Source organism: Solanum lycopersicum, chromosome 2 (genome assembly GCF_036512215.1).
Source record: "Solanum lycopersicum chromosome 2, SLM_r2.1".
In the NCBI taxonomy this organism is placed as follows: domain Eukaryota; kingdom Viridiplantae; phylum Streptophyta; class Magnoliopsida; order Solanales; family Solanaceae; genus Solanum; species Solanum lycopersicum.
Window position 1 is genome coordinate 63,797,094 of NC_090801.1, and position 22,940 is coordinate 63,820,033.

Sequence of the window (22,940 nt, forward strand, 5' to 3'; positions counted from 1 at the left end):
GCCACTTTGAAGGAGATTTTTGTTTTCCAAATCTGTTTCCATGGCCATTGTGGTGGTTGTTGGCCACCTTTGTTAAAAGCTTGTATGTTGAGTTCACCTTAAACATGCCTTGTCTATCTTTGTCCACCATAGTCTATCAGCCTGATTCATTGCCCCTTTGAACTCTGTTAGAGCTTTGAAATTTTTTGTGATTGTTTCAATTTCCCACTCATTAAATTTCCTTCTGGATGTCCCATCCTTGTTGTGTCCAACTGTTAGCTACACTCTTTTGTGATGTACTGCCAACACATACATCTTAGGGGAAAGGTTTTAAACTAGCATGTCCCAACTATTTGTCCTCCCAAAAAGCGGTCTTACTTCCATTACCTACCCTCACGATTGTGTTATTTATTGAAGAAGGCCAAAAGATTTTGATAGACCTACATAGACTTATATCATAGGGTGTAGATACCTCATTTGTCATCCATTTATTCTTATCTCTATATTTAGCTTTAATTACTTTACTCCAGTATGATTAAGGCTTTTGTGAGTATCTCCATAACCACTTCAACCTAAGTGCTTTGCTTTGTATTTTCAGATTCCTTACTCCTACCCCTACCCCCCTTGTTTATTTCCCCAAATAACCTCGTTTCATTTGACCATGTCTCAGACAATAGAGTCCTTTTCCTCACTCCATTTCCAAAGAAAATCTCTCCTAATCTCGTCTAACATTTCTTTCACTCCATCATGAATGGGAAAGATAAACATCGTATAGGTTGGTAGAGCATCCAAAACTGAATTAATGAGAGTAGCTCCGCCACCTAAAGAGATGTACTGAGATTTCCATATAGTTAACTTCTCACACTTTTCAATCAGTGAGTTTCCTATGCTCATGACCTTTGACTTGGCACCTTGAGGCACACCTAGGTACATAGTAGGCAGAGAGCCTACTTCCCCTCTAGAATTTCAGATGACTCCAACGGACTTTATTGATTGGGAACAACTGGCTTTTCCTCCCGATGATATGAAGTCCAGAAACTCCCTGAAAAAACACAAAAATTGATCTCACTATCAGTAATTGCCTTTCTCTAGCATCACAAAAGATTAAGGTATTATCAACATATTGGAGGTGTGTGACTTCTATGTTGGCATTTAAACTTGGGATTTGGTTTGTGACTACCTCAAAACCTCTTAGACATTCATTATTCCTAGCCAGCTTTATCATGTAATTTAGACCCTCCATGAATATGATATAGAGAAAAAGAGACGAAGGATCATCGTGTTCTTCAAACTCCCCTTGTAGATCTTCTCTTTCCCCTTATGTAATCAATGGACCAATGTTTTGGACGGTGAGAGGTGAGCGCGAGGCGCTTGCCTTTTTGAATTAAGGCGCCAATTAATACCAAAAATTAAAAATTTTAATTGCACATATAAATATCCAAAATCTTAATAGTAGTAACATATATTAGCAAATGTTTAAATTTTAAATCAAATAGTGAACAAAGCACCGAGTGAGTGAACAACCATGTTCATTATCACACTAAAAACAGAGTGTTAAGAATAGTAAAGAAGAAGAAGAAAAGAGAAGAATTAGAAAATAAGAGCTGAAGAAGAAGAAATGTACCTATCTGCTGCCATGAAGCAGCAAAGGAGCAGTAGTTGCGAAGTCAGTTGAAGAAGAAAGTCGCGAAGTCGGTGTTTGCATAAAATAGGCAAACACGAAGGGTTCGTGACTGAGGAAAAGAGTAGACAATTGCAAATGTGGAATGTTTGCAAAAATACCCCTAAAACCCCTAATTTTGGCTTTTTATTATAAACTAGATCTTTAAAACAAATAAAAAAGGTGGCGCGAGCCTTGTCGCCAAAGGTCGCCATTTTCAACTCGCCTCGAGGCAAATAGGCAAAAGTGCCTTGCCTTATCGCCAAAGGTGAAAGGCGAGCGCCTTTTACAACATTACATTGGACAATTGATCAAGTTAATTGAAGGTCTCCAACCTGTGTTTTTTCTGATTATAACTATTGACAGAACCCAATAATCTCCCCTTTGATTCACAAGGTTCATCCTCAATCATCAGCTGGTCAAATATTATTGCTTCTTTTATGTGCATTAGCCACACTGTGGAAAAATTTGGTATTTGTGGTTCCCTCTTTCAACCAAAGTGCCCTTGATCTTTGTCTCCATGCCATCTCTTCATTTTTAAGTGCCTTTCATAATCCATTAGAAGAGTTGACTTCAAAGCTGTCTCTGATTTTGTTAAAATCCTGCTCTCCATTACTGTATCTAGAATGGCCAATCTCTCAATATTTGGACCTCATGCATTCTTCGATTTTGAGAAATGGTAAACATTGTATTCTTCAACATTAAGGATATGTTGGGACCTTTAGAAAATTAGAAAAGAACAAAAAACATAGTACTTACAAAGATCTTAAGAATTCTAGAAGTTAATCTGGATCCCCTAATCCTATCTCTTTACACAAATAATATAGAGATACAATGCAATTCCATTTAACCTTGTGAATGGAATTGTATATATCTTCGAAATTCCTACTATTCCTCTCCTTCCACACTGTCCACCAAATGCAGTGTGGAATCAAAATCCACCAGGTCTTCTAGCTCTTGCCATATCCTTTCCTGATATGTTCGGGCATAGTCCATTTCACTTTTAAAAAGTTGAGAAACATGGACCATATTTGTGTTGTGAAAGTACAATATAAGAATAGGTGACTATTACTATTCCCCGTCTTTCCACATAAAGTGCACCACATAAGTATGATCTTTCTTTTCTTCCTCAAGACTTCAAGTGTCAAGCATGCCTTTCTAATGACCAACCAAGTATAGCATTTAACTTTTGTTGGTGCTGCAGTCCTCCGGATATTTTTCCATGAACTTTGGTATCTGCAACTTTGCGAGTTGCACTCCTTTTTATATGCCCTACCAACAATGAAGATCCCATCCTTACTGTGTGACCATCTAACAACATCATTGTCAGTATAAGTGCCTGCAAAATCACCCACTTCCTCCAACAATTTGGCATACTCTCTCAACTTCCCAATCATTTAGTTTTCTTCTGAAATAGATATTTCAACCTTGTACTGTCCGGCAATCAGTGCACAAAATAGACAAGGAAACATGTGTTTCGGGGGGGGGGTTTGTTTGATCCATACATCCCTCCAGAATCTAGTTGTCCTGCCATCCCCACCTTGATATGTAAATTTGCTTCTAACTTGGGCCATAAGTTTCTAATAGCTCTTTAAACCCCGCTCCATAAGCATCCGTGCTTATGTCACTACACCAAAATCCATCCTCCCCATATTTACATTTAACCAAATCTTTCCACAAAGCTTGCCTCTTCTTAGTATATCTCCTCAATCGTTTGATAAAAAATTGCTCTTATGCTTAAGATACCTTTATCTTTTCTATGCAAAACTGTCGCCCACTTGACCATGTACCTTTATCTTTTCTATGCAAAACTGTCGCCCACTGGACCATGTATCCTTTGTACTCTTTGCAACCATGCCAAAGGAAATCCCTCCTAGTTTGTCCAATTTCTTAACCACTTCTGCCGGTATAGTGTAAAGAGACCTACCATATGTTGGGAGAGAGTCTAAAACGGAGTTGATACGAATGTGTCTGCCACCAAAAGAAATGTATTGAGCCTTCCATCTAGCTAGTCTCTTTTCAAACTTCTCAAATATGTTGTCCCATATCTTCAAATCTTTGTATGTATTTCATAATACCCGAATAAGTTGTGGGCAATTTCCCACTCCGCAACCCAAAATGTCAGCTAGACTTTTGATGTTTGTCTCATCCTTAATAGGATATAAACTGTTTTTTCCCTAGTTAACTTTCAAACATGTACAAGCTTCAAAGAACAACAATATTAGTTTGATGAATCTAAATTGCTCCTCCTATGACTCATTGAAAATCACAGTGTCATCTGCATAGAGTAGATGGAAGATCTCTTGAATATCACCATTGTTTTCACTAGTTTGGAAACCTCTGATCCACCTGTTTTGAGTAGCAATCCTTATCAAACTATCAAATCCCTCAATTACCAGGATAAATAGAAAGGGTGAAAGAGGATCACCTTGTCTGATTCCCCTTCCTGAAGAGAAAGAACTCACCGGTTCTCCATTTACAAGAATGGAGAATCTCACCGTGCTTATGCAAAATTTTATCCATGCCACCCATCTTTCTCCAAAATCCATTTGTCTGAAGGTGTTTAGTAGGAAACCCCAATTTACATGATCATATGCTTTTTCAATGTCCAGCTTGCACGTTACCCCTGAAATGTTTCCTTTCAATTTGGAATCCACACTCACTTGCAATGAGAACTGCTTCCATTGTTGACAAGCTTATCAATTAGTTTTTTCAGTCTTTCTGCCTGTAGTTTTGCGATCACCTTGTAAACTCCAGTAAGACTGAATCAGTCTTATTGGTCTGAAAGTCTAAGTTCAACAGCACTGGCTTTCTTGGGATGAGTGCTACAGAATAACACTAAAGCTTTTCTACGGAATCTGTCTAGCCTAGAATTCTTGTATAGCCTTTATTATATTCTCTTTTAGGATCTCCCAAAAAGACAAGTAAAAGGACATGGGGAAACCATCAGGTCCAGGTGCTTTCTCCATAACACAAAGCTTTAAGCAGCCTAAGATCTCTTCTTCTTCAAAAGGACTCAAAAGGACCCTCTAGTTCTATCTGCTTCTCCACAGTAATGGTTGTGATCCCATGTAATTGTAGCTCAGGCCTCCACTCTTTCAAAACCGTGTACAAATTTTGGTAGAAGCTTTTTAATGGTCTCTTTAATGACAGAGGGGTCATACGTACTGCATCCATCCACCAGTAGAGACTCAATGGAATTATACCTCTTATGAGAAGTAGCTACTCTAGGAAAAAAACTTAGTATTTTTATCCCCCTACTTTAGCCACTAGATTCTTGATCTTTGTCTCCATCTTATTTCTTCTTATCCACCTATTGACTCCAAAATACCCTTCTCATCCACCTTTGGTTTCAAAATTGATCACTTATTGAACGATTTAAAATTTAAACTATTTAATATTTTTTAATACATGACTCAACTATTTGTTATAATTTAACTTATTAATATAATTTATAAATCAATCTACTACCCAACGGTTACTAATTAAACCACACCCAATTAATAAACCCGACTCATTACTAATACAACAATGAAAAACTACTGCTAATTCTAAAAATTTGAAGCAAAAATGTCTATAGAAGTAGATTATCATACGTAGAAGTCCTCAATCAAAACATATTATAATTCGAGTGTTTAATTAAAAATTATCGATAAACTTAAAAGTCTGACTATGTTCATCTTAATTATTCACTCGTCTCAATTATGTGATTTTACTTAATAGATAACTTTTTTAAAAAGAATGTATTAAAGTTTTATTATTTAAAACAAATAATAAATATTTATTAAATTATATTGGGAAAAGGGTCAAAAATACCCCAACTTTAATTTATTGTTTGAATTTATCCTCGTCGTTTAAATGGAGTTAATTTTACCCCTCCCGTTACTAATTTTACCAAATTTACCCTCCACTTAACGGATTGACCCAAATTGACCCGAATATTTTTAAAAAAATCCCATTCCTTATTTTAACCCAATAACCCAACCCATTTAAATTAAACCATCCCCATTCTCCACATCTCCTTTACCCATTTAACAAACATGGTGCTCATCTGACCGTTCAGGAGCACCTAGAAGATGGATCGTATAGAGACCTAAAGAAGTAAGAAGTAAAATGACTAACATTCTCCAAAAAGTTTTATATACAGTGCTACAACTAAGAAATGAAGACAAATCATAACCTGCAACTCAGTAAAAAGCAAAGTTTATAAACTAGCCACATATATGTTCTTGATTCAAGTCTCTTGTGGGATCTGTCTTGGCATATTTTGCTGCAAATAGTCACCAGAATTGACCATATCTTTGTTGTGTTGATTCTCCTCTAACTCATCATCATCATCATCAAACTCTACAGTAACTATGTGGACAATAGTAGTAGTTTCATTTTGATATTGTGGATGCTCCTTTAAAGACTCAAATAACTCAACTATTTGAACTACCACCTTAATTACGATCCATCTTCTAGGTGCTCTTGAACAGTTAGATGAGCACCATGTTTGTTAAATGGGTAAAAGAGATGTGGAGAATGGGGATGGGTTACTTTAAATGGGTTGGGTTATTGGGTTAAAATAAGGAATAGGGGTTTTTAAAAAACATTTGGGTCAATCCGTTAAATGAGGGATAAATTTGGTGAAATTAGTAACGCGAGGGGTAAAATTAACTTCATTTTAATGGCAAGGGTAAATTAAACAAAAAATTAAAGTTGGGGGCTATTTATGACCCTTTTCCCAATTATATTTAAAAAAAATGCATGAATTAATTCGGGATGTACTACTTCTTTATCTTTAATCATAAAATTCGAATTTAAGGTTGAAAGAGAATCATATTGAAAGTGTCTTCCTAAATAAGCGGTTCAACCTAAATTTAATTGGAGTTTCAATTCAAACTCGAATAATTTTGAATGTCATTTTCAGGAATTTGTAATTTCGTCGTGTTTTAGTAGTGTTTAGGGCGATTTTGATATTAGAATTGATTTATTAATTGGGTGAGGTTTAATTAGTAATGGGTGGGTAGTGTGTTGGTTTATAAATGATATGATATCAAATTGTTGAGCGCCAAGTATTTTAAGAAATTATTCAAATGGTTTAAATTTGAAATCGTTAAATAAGTGGTCGATTTTGAACCCAAAGGTGGATGACAAGGGTATTTTGGAGCCAATAGGTGGGTCAAAAGGGCATTTTGGAGCCAATAGGTGGATGGAGGGTAGTTTTGTACCATTTCCTATACTTCGAGGGTATTTTAGGCCCTTTTCCGTTTCTTTATTCTTAGCTACTGGCTCATAAGTGAAAGCCAAATTTGTTTTTTGTTGGATCTCCTCTGTGAGAACTCCTTATTCATGTACAACTTCCTATTTGGCCTACTCCTCCATAATCTCCTCCTTTTGTGCTTTACATTTTTTTCTATTATTCTTGCTCCATTCCTTCATCTTTCCTTTCAAAGGTTTCAGCTTTTCTGCCAAAAGAAAACCTGGGTTCCAGTTATTACAAAAGACTGCCACCAAAATTTCACCTCTTCCTTGAATCCTTCCACTCTCATCTTCCAATTTTCGAATTTGAAGTAGGACTTCTTGAAATTTAGATTTCCACATGTAAGTAGAATTGGGTTGTGGTCAGATCCTAACGTTGACATTGTAGATTGCTTGATAAAAGTGAACTGTTCCTCCCAATATGAGCTATAGAGAAATCTATCAACTCTGGAAGTTGTTTGGTGCCCTTCCCCTCTCCTTTTTAAGTGTAAGACCCTCCAAAAAAAAAGGGGGTCTACTATTCCAATTCCTTAATGCGTTTAGAAAAGTCAGTTATAGCACCGTTAATCTAAAAGCAATTGATTCCTTCTGCCGGGTATCTAATAAAATTGAAGGTCCCCCCCCCCCCCCCACATTACCCAAGGACCTTCACACAGACTTCTCATAGCACCCAATTCACCCAAAAAAAATTCCTCTCTATTTTCTTGTACTTAGCATAAAGTGCTGTCGAAAACCAGGAAAATTCTTGATTTTGGTTTGAAAATTTACAAGAAATGCATTGTGATCCTGTTTCCACTAGAACCCCCTTTCATATTCTTTTATCCCACATGATTAAAATACCTCCACTAGACCCTTGTGCCTCTACATGAAGTTCACTCAACCATCTGTTGTTCTGTTCCAAATGTTGTGAATTAAACTACTAAAATTGTCCTTTTCGTTTAGTTTCCAAAAGAATATAGACATCTCCCTCTCATTGATTAATCAGGTTTTTGACTAAATCTCTCGTCTCTTCGTTCTTTAACCTCTTACATTCCAAGAATTTTTTTTTACCATCATTGTTCCACAATTATAATCTTCTCCCTCTACTCCTAGGCTCCCCCTCTTTGAATTTCATATTGAAAATGAGATTCCTCAACTCTTTAGTGATTGGTTTGCTGTGTTGCTATTATTGTCACTGTTGCTTTGTTCCTCCATTGTGGGTTTTTGCCCCATTCAACTTACTAATGAGAAGAATTCTCTTTCATATCCCTCTGTACACACCCCAAATATTTGGCTTAATTTGACTAAATTTATGTGAAATCTCAGCGTTGCTTGGGACTCAAAACCCTCCTTAGATATACTGTCATAAATTGCTAAGGGTCGAGGTTCGTGAAAAAACTTCATCTGCTCTCCCGACAATTCCACCAACTCATCACCATCAAAACTTTCCACCTCCATGTTGTGTATCTCCTTACCCCCTACCTTTTCATTGCTAGAAAAGTTCGCGATCTGCATCGAGTCCTCTGGCATGCGTAAAAATATGTCACCAACTATGGTGAAATGGTCAAGGGAATTGAAAGAATAAGAACCAAAAAAGGTTGAAAATCAACAAAAGGCTCAGTTAAATGTTTGGGCTTTTAAGGCTCAAAGTATTTGAGTCTCCTTTTCATTTATCCAGACAGCAGACCCACCTAAAATAGGCCTTCCATTCAACAGCTCCAAGTGGGACCCCTCTTTACTTTCTTTATGGGAAGTTTGAAAAGACTTTGCCTCATTCTTGTAACCATTGGTTTTAACATACATCTCCTGTACTTTCTCCTTTCCTTTCCCTTATCTACTAGGTCTGCTATCATCAGAGATAATTGGCCTATACTTTTTTTACTCTTTCCCATGTTCACTAAGTCTGTCATCATCAGAGACATTGCTAGCCTCTACTTTCTCCTTTGACTTCTTGTTGTCACCTCGATAATCTATTTCCGACTCCATCACCGGTTTGAATGTCGCCAAATATTCACACCAGATTGGTAAAGCGAAAATCAGCTTGCCATCTGACAACTCGACCTTCGTCGGACGAAAAATTTCCTTGGGTCCTTGAACTCGAATTCTCACCCATCTCAGATGGTTTTTTAGCTTTGTTTCTTCCTTGTTTTCCAACCATCCTGCACAGGCATCTCCTATCTCCTTCATGAAATCTTTATGCAGAGGTGAAGAGGGAGACCAAGAGCCCTAATCCAAAACAATCGAATCTTGTACTTTCATGGAAAGCACCTTTTGTTGGAGACCGCTAATCTAATTACAGATTGGCTCCTTGTCGTCTCCAATCCCCCATGATAACATGCTCCGCAGCCTTCTTGGTTTGGATTCAAAGAGAAATTCGAAGCCATTCAAATAAAAAACTAAGGTGTTAGGAGCACCTTTCCAGATTTGTTGCACCCAAATCCTGATTTCATTTCGAGTGGGAGTCTCCTATCCTTAGATGAATCTGCCAACAAGACACCTACGCAACTGCTCGTTGTCTTCCCAACTTGAAGATAGTTGTCGTGGCTTTTCGATATTCTTCCTAGACCATTTACTTTCTTGTAGAGCTTCTTTGTAACTTACCCTACCATTGAGGTTATTTTGCATCATATCCCCAGATGTAATAAATGTTCTTTGATTTTCTGTTTTCCTATTTATAAAGTTCTCCACTTTATAGTACATTTCTATCATCACTGTAAATGTTCTTTCGATACATTTCTGCATGCCACCTTTCTTTTGATCGATATTTTCAAACCCTCTACCCAATCGAACCAAGTGTCTGAAATGGTTCTTGATTTCGTGATATCATAAGACTTCCCCAGGGACCTGAAATATAGTCTATTCTCCATAACAATAACAAGAGTGGAAATTAAAAAAGGATCAGAGAGAGAAGATAGTGAGAAGGAAAGGAAAGAGAAGTAAGAATGAAGGGGAGGGGAGAGGAGAGTATAGAAGGGAAGGAAAGAAAGATTTTCGGCGAAGTTCTGCCAGAGAAGGGAAGGAAAGAAAGATTTTCGGCGAAGGTCTGCCGGAATCTGAGAAACACTTTCCTAGTCAGCCCCTAAGGGAGCTTCAAAAAAAGTGCTTGGGAGCATTTCTTTTCTTTTGCATTCTTTTGACTTCCAAAGTTCATGTTATTCCACTTTTTCAATTTGCCTATTAAACCTGTTAATTTACATCCTACGATGTGATTAGGCTTCCATTCGCGAAACACCTTATTTTTTTTTACAGAAGTACTATTGTATTCGTCAGCATTAAGGGATGCTGGTCACCTTCAAAAACTTTTTACAAGAAGAGAAAATAGAGCCTAGATTTACAAAGCTTCTAAGAAAACGACAAAATCATCCATTTCCTCTATACATATCTCGTTACACCAAAAATAATGTGACTAGACAACTCCATTTTACATCGTGAATGAAACCTTGTCTTCAAAGCATCTCCAATTTCTTTTCTTTCACACTGTCCACCAAATGTACTAAAGGTATCATCTATGTTGCGTAGACTCTTCATATTTGCAGGAAAACCCTCTCGACGCGAAATTGGCGCGGGTGCGTGTGCCGGTGCGAGTGCGAGGTGTGTGTCGAATTCGGTCAATCCGATCTGTACACTTCGACCGAAGCTGAGAAAAGATTTGGGTAAGAAAAAATCAGTTTTCGGCGACGTTAAGAGGACGAAGCTTGAAAAAGTACAGAAGAAAGTAGAGAATTAGTTTTTGGCGACATAAAGAGGGTAAAGCTTGAAAAAGTACAAAGAAGAGATGAAAGAAGAGAAAATAAGTTTCCGGCTTGAAAAATATGAAGAAGAGAAAAAAAGAAAGCTTTTCTTGAAAAAGTAAAGGAGGGAAAAGTTAGGGTTTTTTCAGTGTTTCTTGATAAAGAACTCTAAGTGGCAGAAACAAAGGATTTCTTGAAATAAGTGTACTTTTTTATGAAATACATTATAATTATGCAGTTGTTTAGTGTGTATGTATATATATGTACATAACTTTAGTTTTAGGGAAAATACATCATATCCCCCCTGAAATTGGTAGCAAAACTTACTTTAGTACTTTAACTACACGTGCGTTTAAATATCCCCGTAACATCTTTTAACTATATTAAATACAACACTGAGAGTAGAATACCACTCTCACCTGCCACATCATATCCATGTATGCACCACGTCACAGCCATGCAAGCACCACGTAATTTTTATTTTTTTTTACATATTCACCTTTTTTGTTTCTTAAATTCATTACACTAATCAATTCAATAAAAATACATTTTAAAATCAAATTGCCACATCTTCTTCAACCCCCCTCTTTCTTTCTTTCTTGATTTTCACCATTTTCAACCTTCACTAGCTTTTTATTCCCCGAATTTTCAACCTTCAATGGTTGTTTTCTTATTCAACATTCATCAAATACTTACTTTTTCTTCTTGGAACCGTTTCTCCCCGACAAATTTTTCCATTGAAGAATCATATTTTTTTTAAAATTATTTTTTCTTAACAACTTAAATGAAAAATGAAGATTGTGTAAAAAATTTGATAGACCCACATTTTTTTGCATCACAACTAATATAATTCAAAATAGGTTACTTAGAAATCATGAAAGTTTGCATTCAATAATATGAATTGGGTGTTGAATTTTCATGATTAATGAAAGACGGATGAGGCGAGGGATGAAGATGAAGATAAAGGAAAAAATTTAATATGAAAAAAGAAAGGTATAAGAGTGCTTCAATGGGGAAAAAGACATTTGGGAAGACACCAAAATAAAGAGAACAAAAAAAATTAAACCCACAAATTTCATTTACTTCTAAACAAGAAATTTCATTTTCTTTTAACTTTAACTTGTAAAAAAAATTAAAATGTATTAGTTAGATAATGGCCAATAAAAAAGTGCCATGTGTATGATTTTTTTTACCTTTAGTTTTTTTTTTATTTCACGCATTTTGAGGAAAGTGAGTACTCACTTTGCCACGTCAGCTCTTAGGGTGGTATTTAATTAGTTCAGAATTGTTAAGGGGGTATTTAAACACTCGTATAGTTAAAGTACTAAAGTGAGTTCTGCTATCAAGTTCAGGGGGAATTTGATGTATTTTCCCTTATTTTTATAATATTAAAAAAAATTTAGCCGTATCCCGGTATTCGTATCCATACTGTATTCGCACCCACGAATCTTAAAATTTAGATTTTGTTGAATCCGACTCACGGATTCACATCCGTCTTGGATACCCGCACTCGAGTCTGAGCAACTTAGGGTATCATCCACCACCACTTCTTCTGGCTTTTGGTGTCACCTCTTCTGATCCAACAGCTCAGCAGATCACCTATGTGTGCTCAAGCATTCTCCACTCTATTTTGGTGGGAGTAAAGAATGGATGCCATAGCTGAGCAGTAAATTTGACATATGGTTATTTGTTAACCCAATTTCATTGCATAAAAAATATCTAGGTACAAGTATCCTTCCCTTCTTTAGTGAGACAAGCCCTTCTAACCACCAACCAAGTGAAACATTTGATTTTAGTAGGGGCCTTAATCTTCCATAAGGACTTCTGGTGAGACTTCCCAATCGATTTTAGATAAGTAGAAGTAAGACTGAATACATGCATAGCAGATATAGTCATCACGAGAGAAGGGAAGTGGAGGTGAAACTAGAAGGGGTTGCTGTGCCAAAATACAATAATTTAGATATCTAGGCTCGTCATTTTGAGAAAATTAATCATATATGAAGATGTTACTCATAGGATTAAAATTGGATGTCTAGAATATAGAACACAATTGGAGTGTTATGTGATTGAATGATACCTACCAAAGTGAAAGGTAAGTTCTATAATGCAGTTATAAGATTGACTATATTAGAGTTACCATTATAAAAAAAAAAGAGAGATCGACTATATTATATGGTAGTAGGAATGTTGGGTTGTTAAGCATATCCACAAGATTGTGTTGCGGATGCCTAGATTGATGTTTGATTATGAAAAATTAGAAATAACTACATTCGCAGAAAGGTGCAAGTAGCACATGTTGAGGATAAGATGTGAGGTCGCTTGAGAGCATGTTCTCCGTGGACGTATAGATGTACCAGTCCATAGGTTTAAGACTTGTGATAAGTGAATGTGTTAAATTGGGATAGGTAGACTAAAATTACATGGAAGGAAGTAGTCTCCAAAGACCTGAAATGCTCAGTATGAATATAGACTTGTCTAAAGATACGGTACAATATGAAAAAAAAATCCATATTGGTAATAACTACTAGTTGTGGATAGGTTTTTGACTCGTGTTGAACTTTTCTTATTATTACTTATATACATTATATATATTTTTAACATATATTTTTAGTTTTATATTATCCATTATGATGATGATATGATATGAGCTTAAATGAAGAAATGCGGATTCATGTAGCCGATCCCAACTTTTTTGGTACTAAGGCGTAATTGTGTATATACACACATACATGTCAAAGATACGGACCTTTTGACCTATCTTAACCTATAAAACTTGCTCATGAGTTGAGAATTGCCATAAGTCATATAAGGAGATAAAAACCCATACCCTTAACCAATGTGAGTCTCGAACACCCTCAGGCACGCCTAGGGTTACCTAACTAAAGATGGATAATCTACTTTTGGGGTCCAACATTGGGAAACACAATAACATGGCTAGGTCTTGCTTTGATACCATGTGAAGGAAGTTTACCATACATCCAACGCGATCTTAAAAACTAGCTCATAAGACGAAGATTGCCTATAACTTTTAAAGAAAACGAGAACTCATACCTGAGAAACAACATGTATATGTACATAGGGCATATTCAGTCCCAAGGTGTATTTGAATTTTGAAGCCGGGTTTGTTCTTAGACCTTTGGTTTTGGATGTATATGACAACTAAGAGAATCCTTGGGCTTGGAGCAGCACTATTCCCTTAATTGATGACTCAACATGTTGTAGAAGTTCTATTCAGGAAGTGTTGATGATTTTATGGGGATCCCATCTCTTCCCCTCCCCCCTCTCAATAGAAAATAATAATAAAAATAAACCTCCAGGACTTTGGTTTAGTGGTAAAAAACTCTGACGGATGCTTGGTATATAAGTGAAGAAAGGTAGAGGGATGGACCCATTATTGTTCAAGTTTCAAGAAGTTGCCACTCATCTTGAAGGATTTTCCGGTTATCAAGAAAACCCTTTCAAAATAAATAACCTTACAAAGAAAAGATAATGACATAAATGATCCACTTCCTGGGAGGAAAATAGATTCTGGTCTGTATTTATTCACTTTGAATTCAGGAAAATACTTTTTCTAATCATATTTCTAGATGGTTAAATAGAGATTGTATGCAGTTCTGTTTCCAGTATGGGTTGAAGAAAGGTCTTCTTGCTAGAATTGAGAAATGTTTAAGACACTGTGATTCTGGAAATAATTTTTTTCCCTTAGATTGTCCAGCTGATTATCCTGTGCTGCTATTTGCTTTTTTTTTAGTTAGGACAACAAAATTTCTATGTCGCAGTTTAGTCCAACTTGTCTAGCATGCTTAATTAATATTGCTTTCTTTACCAATAGGCATGTCAAACGTTTGCTTGACCAGATTAGCAAGACTTTGCTGGTTGAGGAGAAGAAAACTGCTATAGTTGAACTTGTGTTTGCTGTCTGGAGTAGTACTGGACAAATGGCCTTTGGAGAAACGGGTTAGTATGTATGTGTGTGTATGTATATATATATATATATATCTTGTTATCTGCATGCGAATTTCGTTCCATTTTTTCTTCGCCATCATATAATGGTGTTCATTTAATCATTTTATTTCTTGCAGGATTCCATGTGATATTGAGCATCTTAAAGGAGAAGCCCAATGATGTTCAGATGGTACAATTGCTTTGTTGTCAATTTTAGAACTAAGATATGTTAATGTTATTTTAGTGGGGCTTTTCTTAAAAAAAAGTTATTTTAGTCGATCTTCTGCATTCTGTGTATTATTGGGATGAAAGTTCAAGCTATATTTTGTAGAAACTTCTTGTCTTTTTATGATGTCTGGTACAGTGCTATTGCTTTTGTGGTACCAATGATCGCTTTAATTTTGACTCGAGTTAACATATTGATGGTCTGAGTGAAATCAATACGATTTCTGTGATAGACTAATGTTATCATCGGTCACTAAATTTCATTACCTACTCTGCTGGTGATGATTTCTTGTGGACACATGTCTCTTTAATGGTTTTACAAGGAAGATGTGAGAATTATAAAAAATATCATATTATTGAATTGTTTATCTCCATTATGACACCGAGACCCTATTTATAGACACTACATTACAATCCTTTTTCAAGTAGGATTCGATATATTATTCCTATTCCAACACTCTCTTAAGCTGGTACATACAAGTTATATGCATCGAGCTTGTTACAAATATAATTAATATGAGGACCGGTGAGGGACTTAGTGAAAGACTGCCTCTTTTGCGAACAGCCTTGTAAAGCAATCAACTGTATATGTTATTTTTGACTTTCCATATCAGTTTCCAAGTCGAACAGCCAATTAGAGAAGTACAGTTAACATAATTTTCAAATTCCTAATTCCATTGAGATCTTTTCGTTATTGCTGTGGACTGTATTTGTGTCATTGATCAAACTGTGTGGTCCTTTTTCTCCATTGGTGGCAAATGATAAAATCTTACCTTTTTGTCAGTTGATGTACATTTTATGAAACATTATTACCTTCCTCGTCTTACCTAGTACTAAAAGTTACTCATATTGGGTGCTTGAAGGTCCGGAATGCTCTGGAAACTCTTTTGATGGCTGTAACTCCAACAAATTATGCAAAAGGGCCTTCAGATGAGGTTCCGCCGAATTTGATAAATAGTAACTTGCTCTTAAGCGAAAAAGAGAATATTTCTATTCTCTTAAGTTTGTTGGTAAGCATGTTATTGCTATTATTCTTGCTTGTTTTAGATGTATGGTTAGTAATCTCCTTGCAATTGGTTGACTAATTACTCTGGCAGTCACATGAGGATATCCATGTACGATACGCTACGCTTCAACTTTTGATGCCCCCCCTAAATAAATCTCCACAAAAGTATGTTTATACTTCCACTACATATTGTTTCAAGTATTCTTTTTAAACACATTTTGAGGAGACAACATGCTTAAATAATATTCAGGTTACTGGAAGTTATATGTAGCATTCCCAGTGGTATCAAACAGCTTCTGAATTTTCTTAACGACGATTGTAAGGTATGAACTAGAAATGATAAAATTACTATGCTCTTGGTTTTCATGGGATTCTAATTTTTGCATGTCTTGAAGCTCTTACGAAATGAGGCAATGACATTTCTGACTTTCTTGAACTGTGAGGCTGAAGTGAGTGCTCCTTCCTTTCCTTGGGGGCTGCCTCTTTCTGTGTTAATCTTCAAATTTTACATACTTCCTGCTTAGATTTTGGCTCAACTCCTTTAAAATTTTCAGGAAATTCAAGAACTTCTAGCCTTTGAAGGTGCTTTTGTAAAGATATTCAGCATTATAGAAGATGAGGGAGGTTTAGAAGGAGGAGTTGTTGTGCAGGTTTGGACAAGTGTGCTCTTAAGCTTAAGTCTAAAATATATTTTGTAGAACAGTAGTGAGATTGGAAACTTAGATGACTCTGATGTTGCATTCCCATCTCTTCCGTTAACAAAACAATCCAGCGAATTTTCTGGAGGGAGCCGTAAAAATGATTTTTCAGTCATCAGGTGCTCAATTCACTACAACTGTCATTGAAATATTTTGGGTTCTTCACTTAAATTCATGCTGATTTTGGTATAAATACTTTGTAACTAAGCAACTCTTATTACTGGCTAAATCATTCTGGAATTTTTTCAAAGGTTATGAACTTCTGTAGTCTGTCATTATCTTGCCTTTTTACCTTTTCCATTGATTTTCAGAGCAGAACTTCCGTCTTGTTCTTACCTATTTCTGGCATTCAATCACCATCATTCCTTATTGTAAATATTTCTAATTTATGGTTTCTAGAAATTCCCTATACATGTTTACAAGTGCACTTACATCTGGGTTCGTAGAAAATGTGGTATATACGGATAGTACAACAACATACACAGTAATGCCCAGACCTTTCCCCTACCTTGGGAGGTAGAGAGGTTGTTTCTAATAGACCCTCAGCTCAAGGAAAAGCATATCAAAGTAGATTATTTCTGATCACTGCATTGTTATTGAACATTTATCTGAAATCTTTTGTCGCTTTTACTTTGGGAATTCTTCAGGACTGTCTTATACTGCTGAGCAATCTCCTCCATTGTAGTGCATCGAATCAGGTTGCTGCTTGGGTGCCTCTTATTGTTCATTACTCATATAATTTTAATTTTCCTAGTACTTACTCTGAGCCTATTGTAGGCAGCACTAAGAGAGGCAATCGGCTTTGATAAGTTGCTATCAGTTCTGAAGCTGAGAAAGGCGACCTACAGTTTTTCATCAGATATGGTTAAACACATAATCCATTTGTTTTGCTGTTTCATTATATATATATATATATATATATATATATATATGTATGTATGTATGTAAATATAATGTGCTGCTGATATGACTTTCTTATGTAGCTAAGCCTTACTGGTCTTTTCTCATTTCTTTGCCTTAAATGCCAGTAGACAACAATTGTACTTTGTGTTCTAGAAATCATTAATTTGCTTATCACGGGCGCCCCAGAAACGGATCCTACCCGAGATTCAGATAAGCTGACTAATAAAACAGTCTTGGTTCAGGTTTGTTCTTTCTACCAATGTGAGAACTGCTTATGTTTTGGATTATTGCGTTACTTACCTAATTATCTGATTGATATTTTAGGAAAAGGTCTTGGACTATCTCTTCATGTTAGGTGTTGAGAGTCAATGTGCTCCAGTTGCAGTGCGGTGTACGGTGAGTTAACTAGTTCTTGATGCCTTCAAGTAGATGATTTTGTTTTCTATTAATCAACTTTCTTGGTTTCTTTCTGCATCCTTAATAGTTGGGTAGGCAAAATAAAAGAAAAGAGAGTATTAGGGGGTGAGGAGATATGCCAGTTACTACGGCTTCTCTACTTTGAATTCCATTTACATTATAATGTAGTAAACATTGGTCAGTATAGATGCTAATAAAGCTAGTTGATTCTTGTACCTTTATCTTTAAAGCGGCTTTTGTCGATGTCAGGCACTTCATTGCATTGGTGATTTGATAGCGGATCACCCCAAGAATCTCAAAGAACTTGCAAGCAAAAGGTTCGGAGAGGAACCAGATTTAGAGCCTGCTTTGAAATCTGTCTTCCAGATGGTTTTGCGCACTTCTAGTAAGCAAGAATTCATGGCAGCTGACTATCTTTTTAAGAACTTTTGTCAGGTTGGCATCTTAACTGTAATGGTTAGATATTTCAAGCAGTTGTATGTTATGCTTTCAGAGTGATTTTAGATATCGTTTAACAGAGCTTCCTTTACTATCTCCTTTGTTAGGTTTCTAGTTGTGTGTTATGCTTTCTTGGAATATACCATCTTTAAAAGCATGTTTTGTGTGATCGGTGCAGCGAAATCCGGATGGCCAGACAATGCTGCTGTCTACTGTAATTCTGCAGCTACAGTCAATGATTCATGCCCCTGTTGAGAATGATATTAACATGTCATTTGGAAGGTAACTTATGTTTTTGGAAGTCTTACTTCCTAGTTTTTCTTAAAGAGTATTTGAAATGTCTTCTCATTGAATAAGGTGTCCACAAATTACCGCTGATCATCCTATAAATACACGTACAAATTCAAAATAAAAAATAAACATACCAATTTCCATTAGAAATGCAAGGTCTCAGTATTAATAAATGGTTTTGCATTTCTAATGTCAAATTCTCAGTATTGATTTTTGGTGGACCTGAGAGTTCTTTTCAATCTTAAAGGGGTTGCCACCTTTTCTATTCTTGATAGTCATGGAAGGACTTAGTCATATGATATGATCAAGGTTGCACAGTTGAATGGTTTGATCAAAGGCTTTGGATCTCAACCAAATGCCATTGAAGGAATGGAAATATCTCAGTTGTTGTATGCCGATGACTCTCTAGTATTCTGTGAAGCTGATGTGATCAAAACAGACATCTCAGAGCCATCCTAACCATTTTTGAAGCTGTCAAGTTTACATATTAACTGGCAAAAAAGCTTGCTTTATCCAGTTAATGACATTCCAAATTTGCTATCTCTAGCAGGTAACCTTGGTTGTCAGGTGGGAGCTCTTCCTCCAATTTATTTGGGGATGCCATTGGTGGGTAAAAATTATTTTTGTAGAAATTTGGAATGATGTTGTAGGAAGGTGTGACAAAATTGTCAAGGTGGAAATCTCAATATCTTCCCTAGGTGGGAGATTGACTCTCATTAATTCAGTTTTAGATGCTCTTCCTACGTACATAATGTTTATCTTTCCATTATCCGAAGAGGTCAAAAAAAGAATTGATTGATTAAGAAGAGATTTTCTTTGGCAAGGCAGCAAAATAGAAGAAAAAGCAGTAATCAAAAGGGTTTGAGTGACTTCTTGAAAAAGTGAAAAAAGCTCCCAGACACAAAAATTGAGGAATGTCCTAACCAGGAGGGTAACTGGCTTATTTCTCCCCCCCCCCCTTTGCAATCGATGGAAGACATTATTTATTTTGCAGTTGGATTCAAAGCCTACGACATCTCAAGAACACTTGGCACGATAAGAGCTTGGTATGATTGGACTGAGAGGAATAGGAAATTCGTTACGAGAACAACTTTCAATGAGAAGACAAGGGAATGGATCGTGCAAACATGGCGGGAGGCATCACTACAAAGGGGGAACATGGTGAAGAGATGGAAGAAGAAAGACAGTTTCTCAGAAGTTTTTTGCTCTAGGAACTACAATAAATACGGTAGCTACATCACTCTAATAAATGTGAGAGGCAGGAGGAGGGGAGTAATTATCATACCTGAACTAGCATTCAATTCAGGGTGGTTGAGCATTGCAGAAAAGGTGGGGAGATTCATTAATAGTCACAAAAAGTCAATGAGCTTGGGGACTCATAGGCTAGTGAACAGGGACATTCCATACGCTACAGTTCTAAGAAGCATTAAATGGGCTAACAAAGGGTCAAAAGCTGCTGAAAAGGAGAAGGTATACCTGCAGGGAGATAGAATCTTTGTTAAAGATGGTCCAGAGGAGCACAGTGAAGTGCTAAAGAGGAGTTTGGTGGGTGCCTTTGAACCTAGAGTCGGAGAAACGACTCTTGCAGAAGTCAGGGGATGGGCCAAGCGACTATGGAAACAGACACACAGTCTGAACATTTATGAAATGGGCAATGGGCTCTTCTTAATTGAGTTTGCACTTAGGGTTACAGCAGAGCAAGTGATCGAAAGAGACTAGGAGTGGAGAAATAAGCCAGATACCCTCCAATGGTGGAATCCGACAATAGGTACGAAAAGCGAGAGGGGTACATAAAGCTCGACCTGGGTAAGAATTTTAGGGTTACCTTTGCAATATTGGGACCAGAAAATTTTCAAGGCTATCAGAGATTTTTGCGGAGGGTGGGTAGAGACAGAAGAGGAAACCCGATTGAGAAATCATCTAAAGTGGGCAAGAATCAGAATCAAAAGAGATGGAGCAAACATACCCAAAGAGGTGACTATTTATGGGGTGAAATATGTTATACGATGCAAATCTGGACCGAATCGCCTTCAAGGGTGTTCGCCGGAGAAGATCGGAATTCTGAAGTCATTACCCACCGGATACAAGGCGGACTGGGTAAAGACGAGAACCTTCTGCAAAGTCAAAAAGCAACAAACATAGTAGGCGAATCACGTGTTTTGGCCGAAGAGCATGGGCAGATTTTGAAAATAAATAAAGGAATGGGCTGGGGCGAGCCCAAGTCAAAACAAAACCCAACTCAAAAGGCTTGGGCCAGAGCAAACCAATAAAGGGGGTCTTTTAAATAAAAAGTTGGACATAATATGTGATACGCAGGGGAGTTTTCTCGAAGGGTTAAAGAACATCAAGGAACTAGCGTATCAGTTCCTACATGCATACAACAAAATGGAAGAAACGAATACGGTGGAGAACATCATTAGCTCTGCAAATCTTAATTACGGAGAGTCGATTAATCAGATGAAAGAGGTTGTTGAACCAAATCGAAACAAAGCAAAGGAGATCGACCAAACTAAGGAGGATGGGGAGAATTCAGGAGTATAAAAATCGCCAGCAGAAGGCTTGCAAATCCAGCCGGTTCACGATGCTGAGCCGGTATTTATACAAAAAACTGGTGACCAGACAGATGCAGAGGTCAAAGCATCCAATTGGATAAGTCACATATTTTTGAACTCATCAGAACTTACGGAGTGGCGTTTGAAGGCTTTAGGGGAGAAACACATTCGCTACTGATGAAGCTTGATGAAAGAAATAGGGGGATGGAAAAGAATGGGGAAAATAGTGAAGCAGTAGCTTCTCGACGTAGAGGAATTGGCAAGTATGAGCTGAAGAATTTGAAGTCGGATCTGAAAGAGAAAGTTGAAGGCGTAAGAAACAGAGGGAGAGTCCAGCCACTACTTCTCAAATGAAAGTAAATATATTATCATGGAATGTTAGGGGGATTAACAGGGTTTCATCAAGGAATCTGGTTAAGTACTCTCTACTAAAATGGAGAGATGATTATTATTGCTTTCAAGAGACAAAAATCAACAAGGATGTAGATAAGATTGCAAAACAATTGTGCGCTAGTAGATGGATGAGGTGTGGGTATATCGAAGCCGATGGCAGTGGGGGGATCCTGATTATGTGGGACTTAAGAATTTGGGTGGCGGTAGTGTAGAGGAAGGCAAATTCTCAATTACATACAAATTCGAAGCTGTCTAAGATTGGTTTTGCTGATTTCTCACGGGTGTGTATGCTCTACATACTAGAACTGAAAAATTAGAATGCTCGGAAGAAATTGTTGCTGAAAAATCAGATGCAAGCCTCCACTCATCCACGCCGCACCAATATAGTGTGTGATATCGTCGTCGATATCCCTACTCCCCAGGATCATAGACCCAAGATACTTGAATTTGTTATCTCGAGTATATTTTGTGTATCGTTTATATAAAAAAGAATATTTTGTCTGTCAAGCCTCACTTCAACGCTACCTCCTATATCACATCGTTAAATTTGCACTCAACATATTCTGTCTTAGTTCTGCTCAACTAAACCCTTTAGTCTCCAAAGTTTGTCTCTACGCAATTGTAATTTAATCAAGTTTCATAATAATTAAATTTTATTTCTTCGATATCCATTTCGAATGAATTGATTTTCTTAATTTGAAATAGGTTATATAAATGATAAACTATGAACTCATTAAGTACTCGAGTACATAAAGTATATATTGCCAGCTTCAACCATAGACTTGATCACTACAAGAACATTTATAGTTCATAGTTCATAACTAATAATATAACCTCATCAAGCTCTTGATCGATTTTCAATAGTAATTATTGTTGACATTTTCTTCCTATTTGATATGTTACAGAATTGAATTTTGGGGCAATATTTGTGTTAAAAGATTAATTAAGGGCACAAGATGGCAATTTTGGAATATTATAAAATTAACATTTGTAGAAAATAATTAAAATAAGTAAGGTAAATTTAATATCGTAAACCACAAGGGAAGTTAGTTTAATATTGGCTAAACCTGAGGGCAGGTCAGAAACTTCCCTTTTCTTTTAGAGTATCTCATTGAATAAGGTGTCACTAATTACCCCCATCATCCCATAATTATACGTAACATGTTCAAAATATATAATAAAAAAGCGAAAGATAAAGAAAAGGAACGGTTTAATTTGCTTCAAAATGACTTTCACATCTCTGACCCTCATCTCTAATTTTTCTCTTCTTTTTTCATGGCAGCCATGATCTTACCACAGGTGAAAACAAAGGCGATCTTGAGGTAATGTCATAGGTTTTATACACTTCTTGGTGGTTGTCTGAAAATTTTAAATGGACACTTAGTTATTGAAAAAGTTTCAAAATAGACACTTTAATGCTTTATCTCTATTAGTTTGTAATCCTAGACTCATCCAGTGCACGTGATTCCAGATGCATAA

The 22,940-nt window shown here is 36.6% G+C and overlaps 1 protein-coding gene across 6 annotated transcripts in view; it reads left to right on the plus strand.

Annotated features, from left to right (window-relative positions):
• The window catches only part of LOC138337058 (golgin candidate 6-like), a 30,876-nt gene that overhangs the window by 3,629 nt on the left and 4,307 nt on the right, over window positions 1-22,940 (plus strand). For 3 of the 6 annotated variants that reach the window (XM_069293853.1, XM_069293856.1, XM_069293855.1), the window contains 14 exons: window positions 14,426-14,550; window positions 14,676-14,728; window positions 15,627-15,773; window positions 15,861-15,934; window positions 16,020-16,092; window positions 16,165-16,218; window positions 16,324-16,419; window positions 17,115-17,165; window positions 17,245-17,331; window positions 17,499-17,612; window positions 17,695-17,766; window positions 18,037-18,222; window positions 18,404-18,507; window positions 22,744-22,783. In XM_069293853.1, the coding sequence (XP_069149954.1) occupies window positions 14,426-14,550; window positions 14,676-14,728; window positions 15,627-15,773; window positions 15,861-15,934; window positions 16,020-16,092; window positions 16,165-16,218; window positions 16,324-16,419; window positions 17,115-17,165; window positions 17,245-17,331; window positions 17,499-17,612; window positions 17,695-17,766; window positions 18,037-18,222; window positions 18,404-18,507; window positions 22,744-22,783 (1,276 nt within the window). Of the gene's footprint in view, window positions 1-10,398; window positions 10,516-14,425; window positions 14,551-14,675; window positions 14,729-15,626; window positions 15,774-15,860; window positions 15,935-16,019; window positions 16,093-16,164; window positions 16,219-16,323; window positions 16,420-17,114; window positions 17,166-17,244; window positions 17,332-17,498; window positions 17,613-17,694; window positions 17,767-18,036; window positions 18,223-18,403; window positions 18,508-22,743; window positions 22,784-22,940 lie in introns of all 6 variants that reach the window. The other 3 variants (XM_069293854.1, XM_069293852.1, XM_069293857.1) reach the window with 2 other exon arrangements.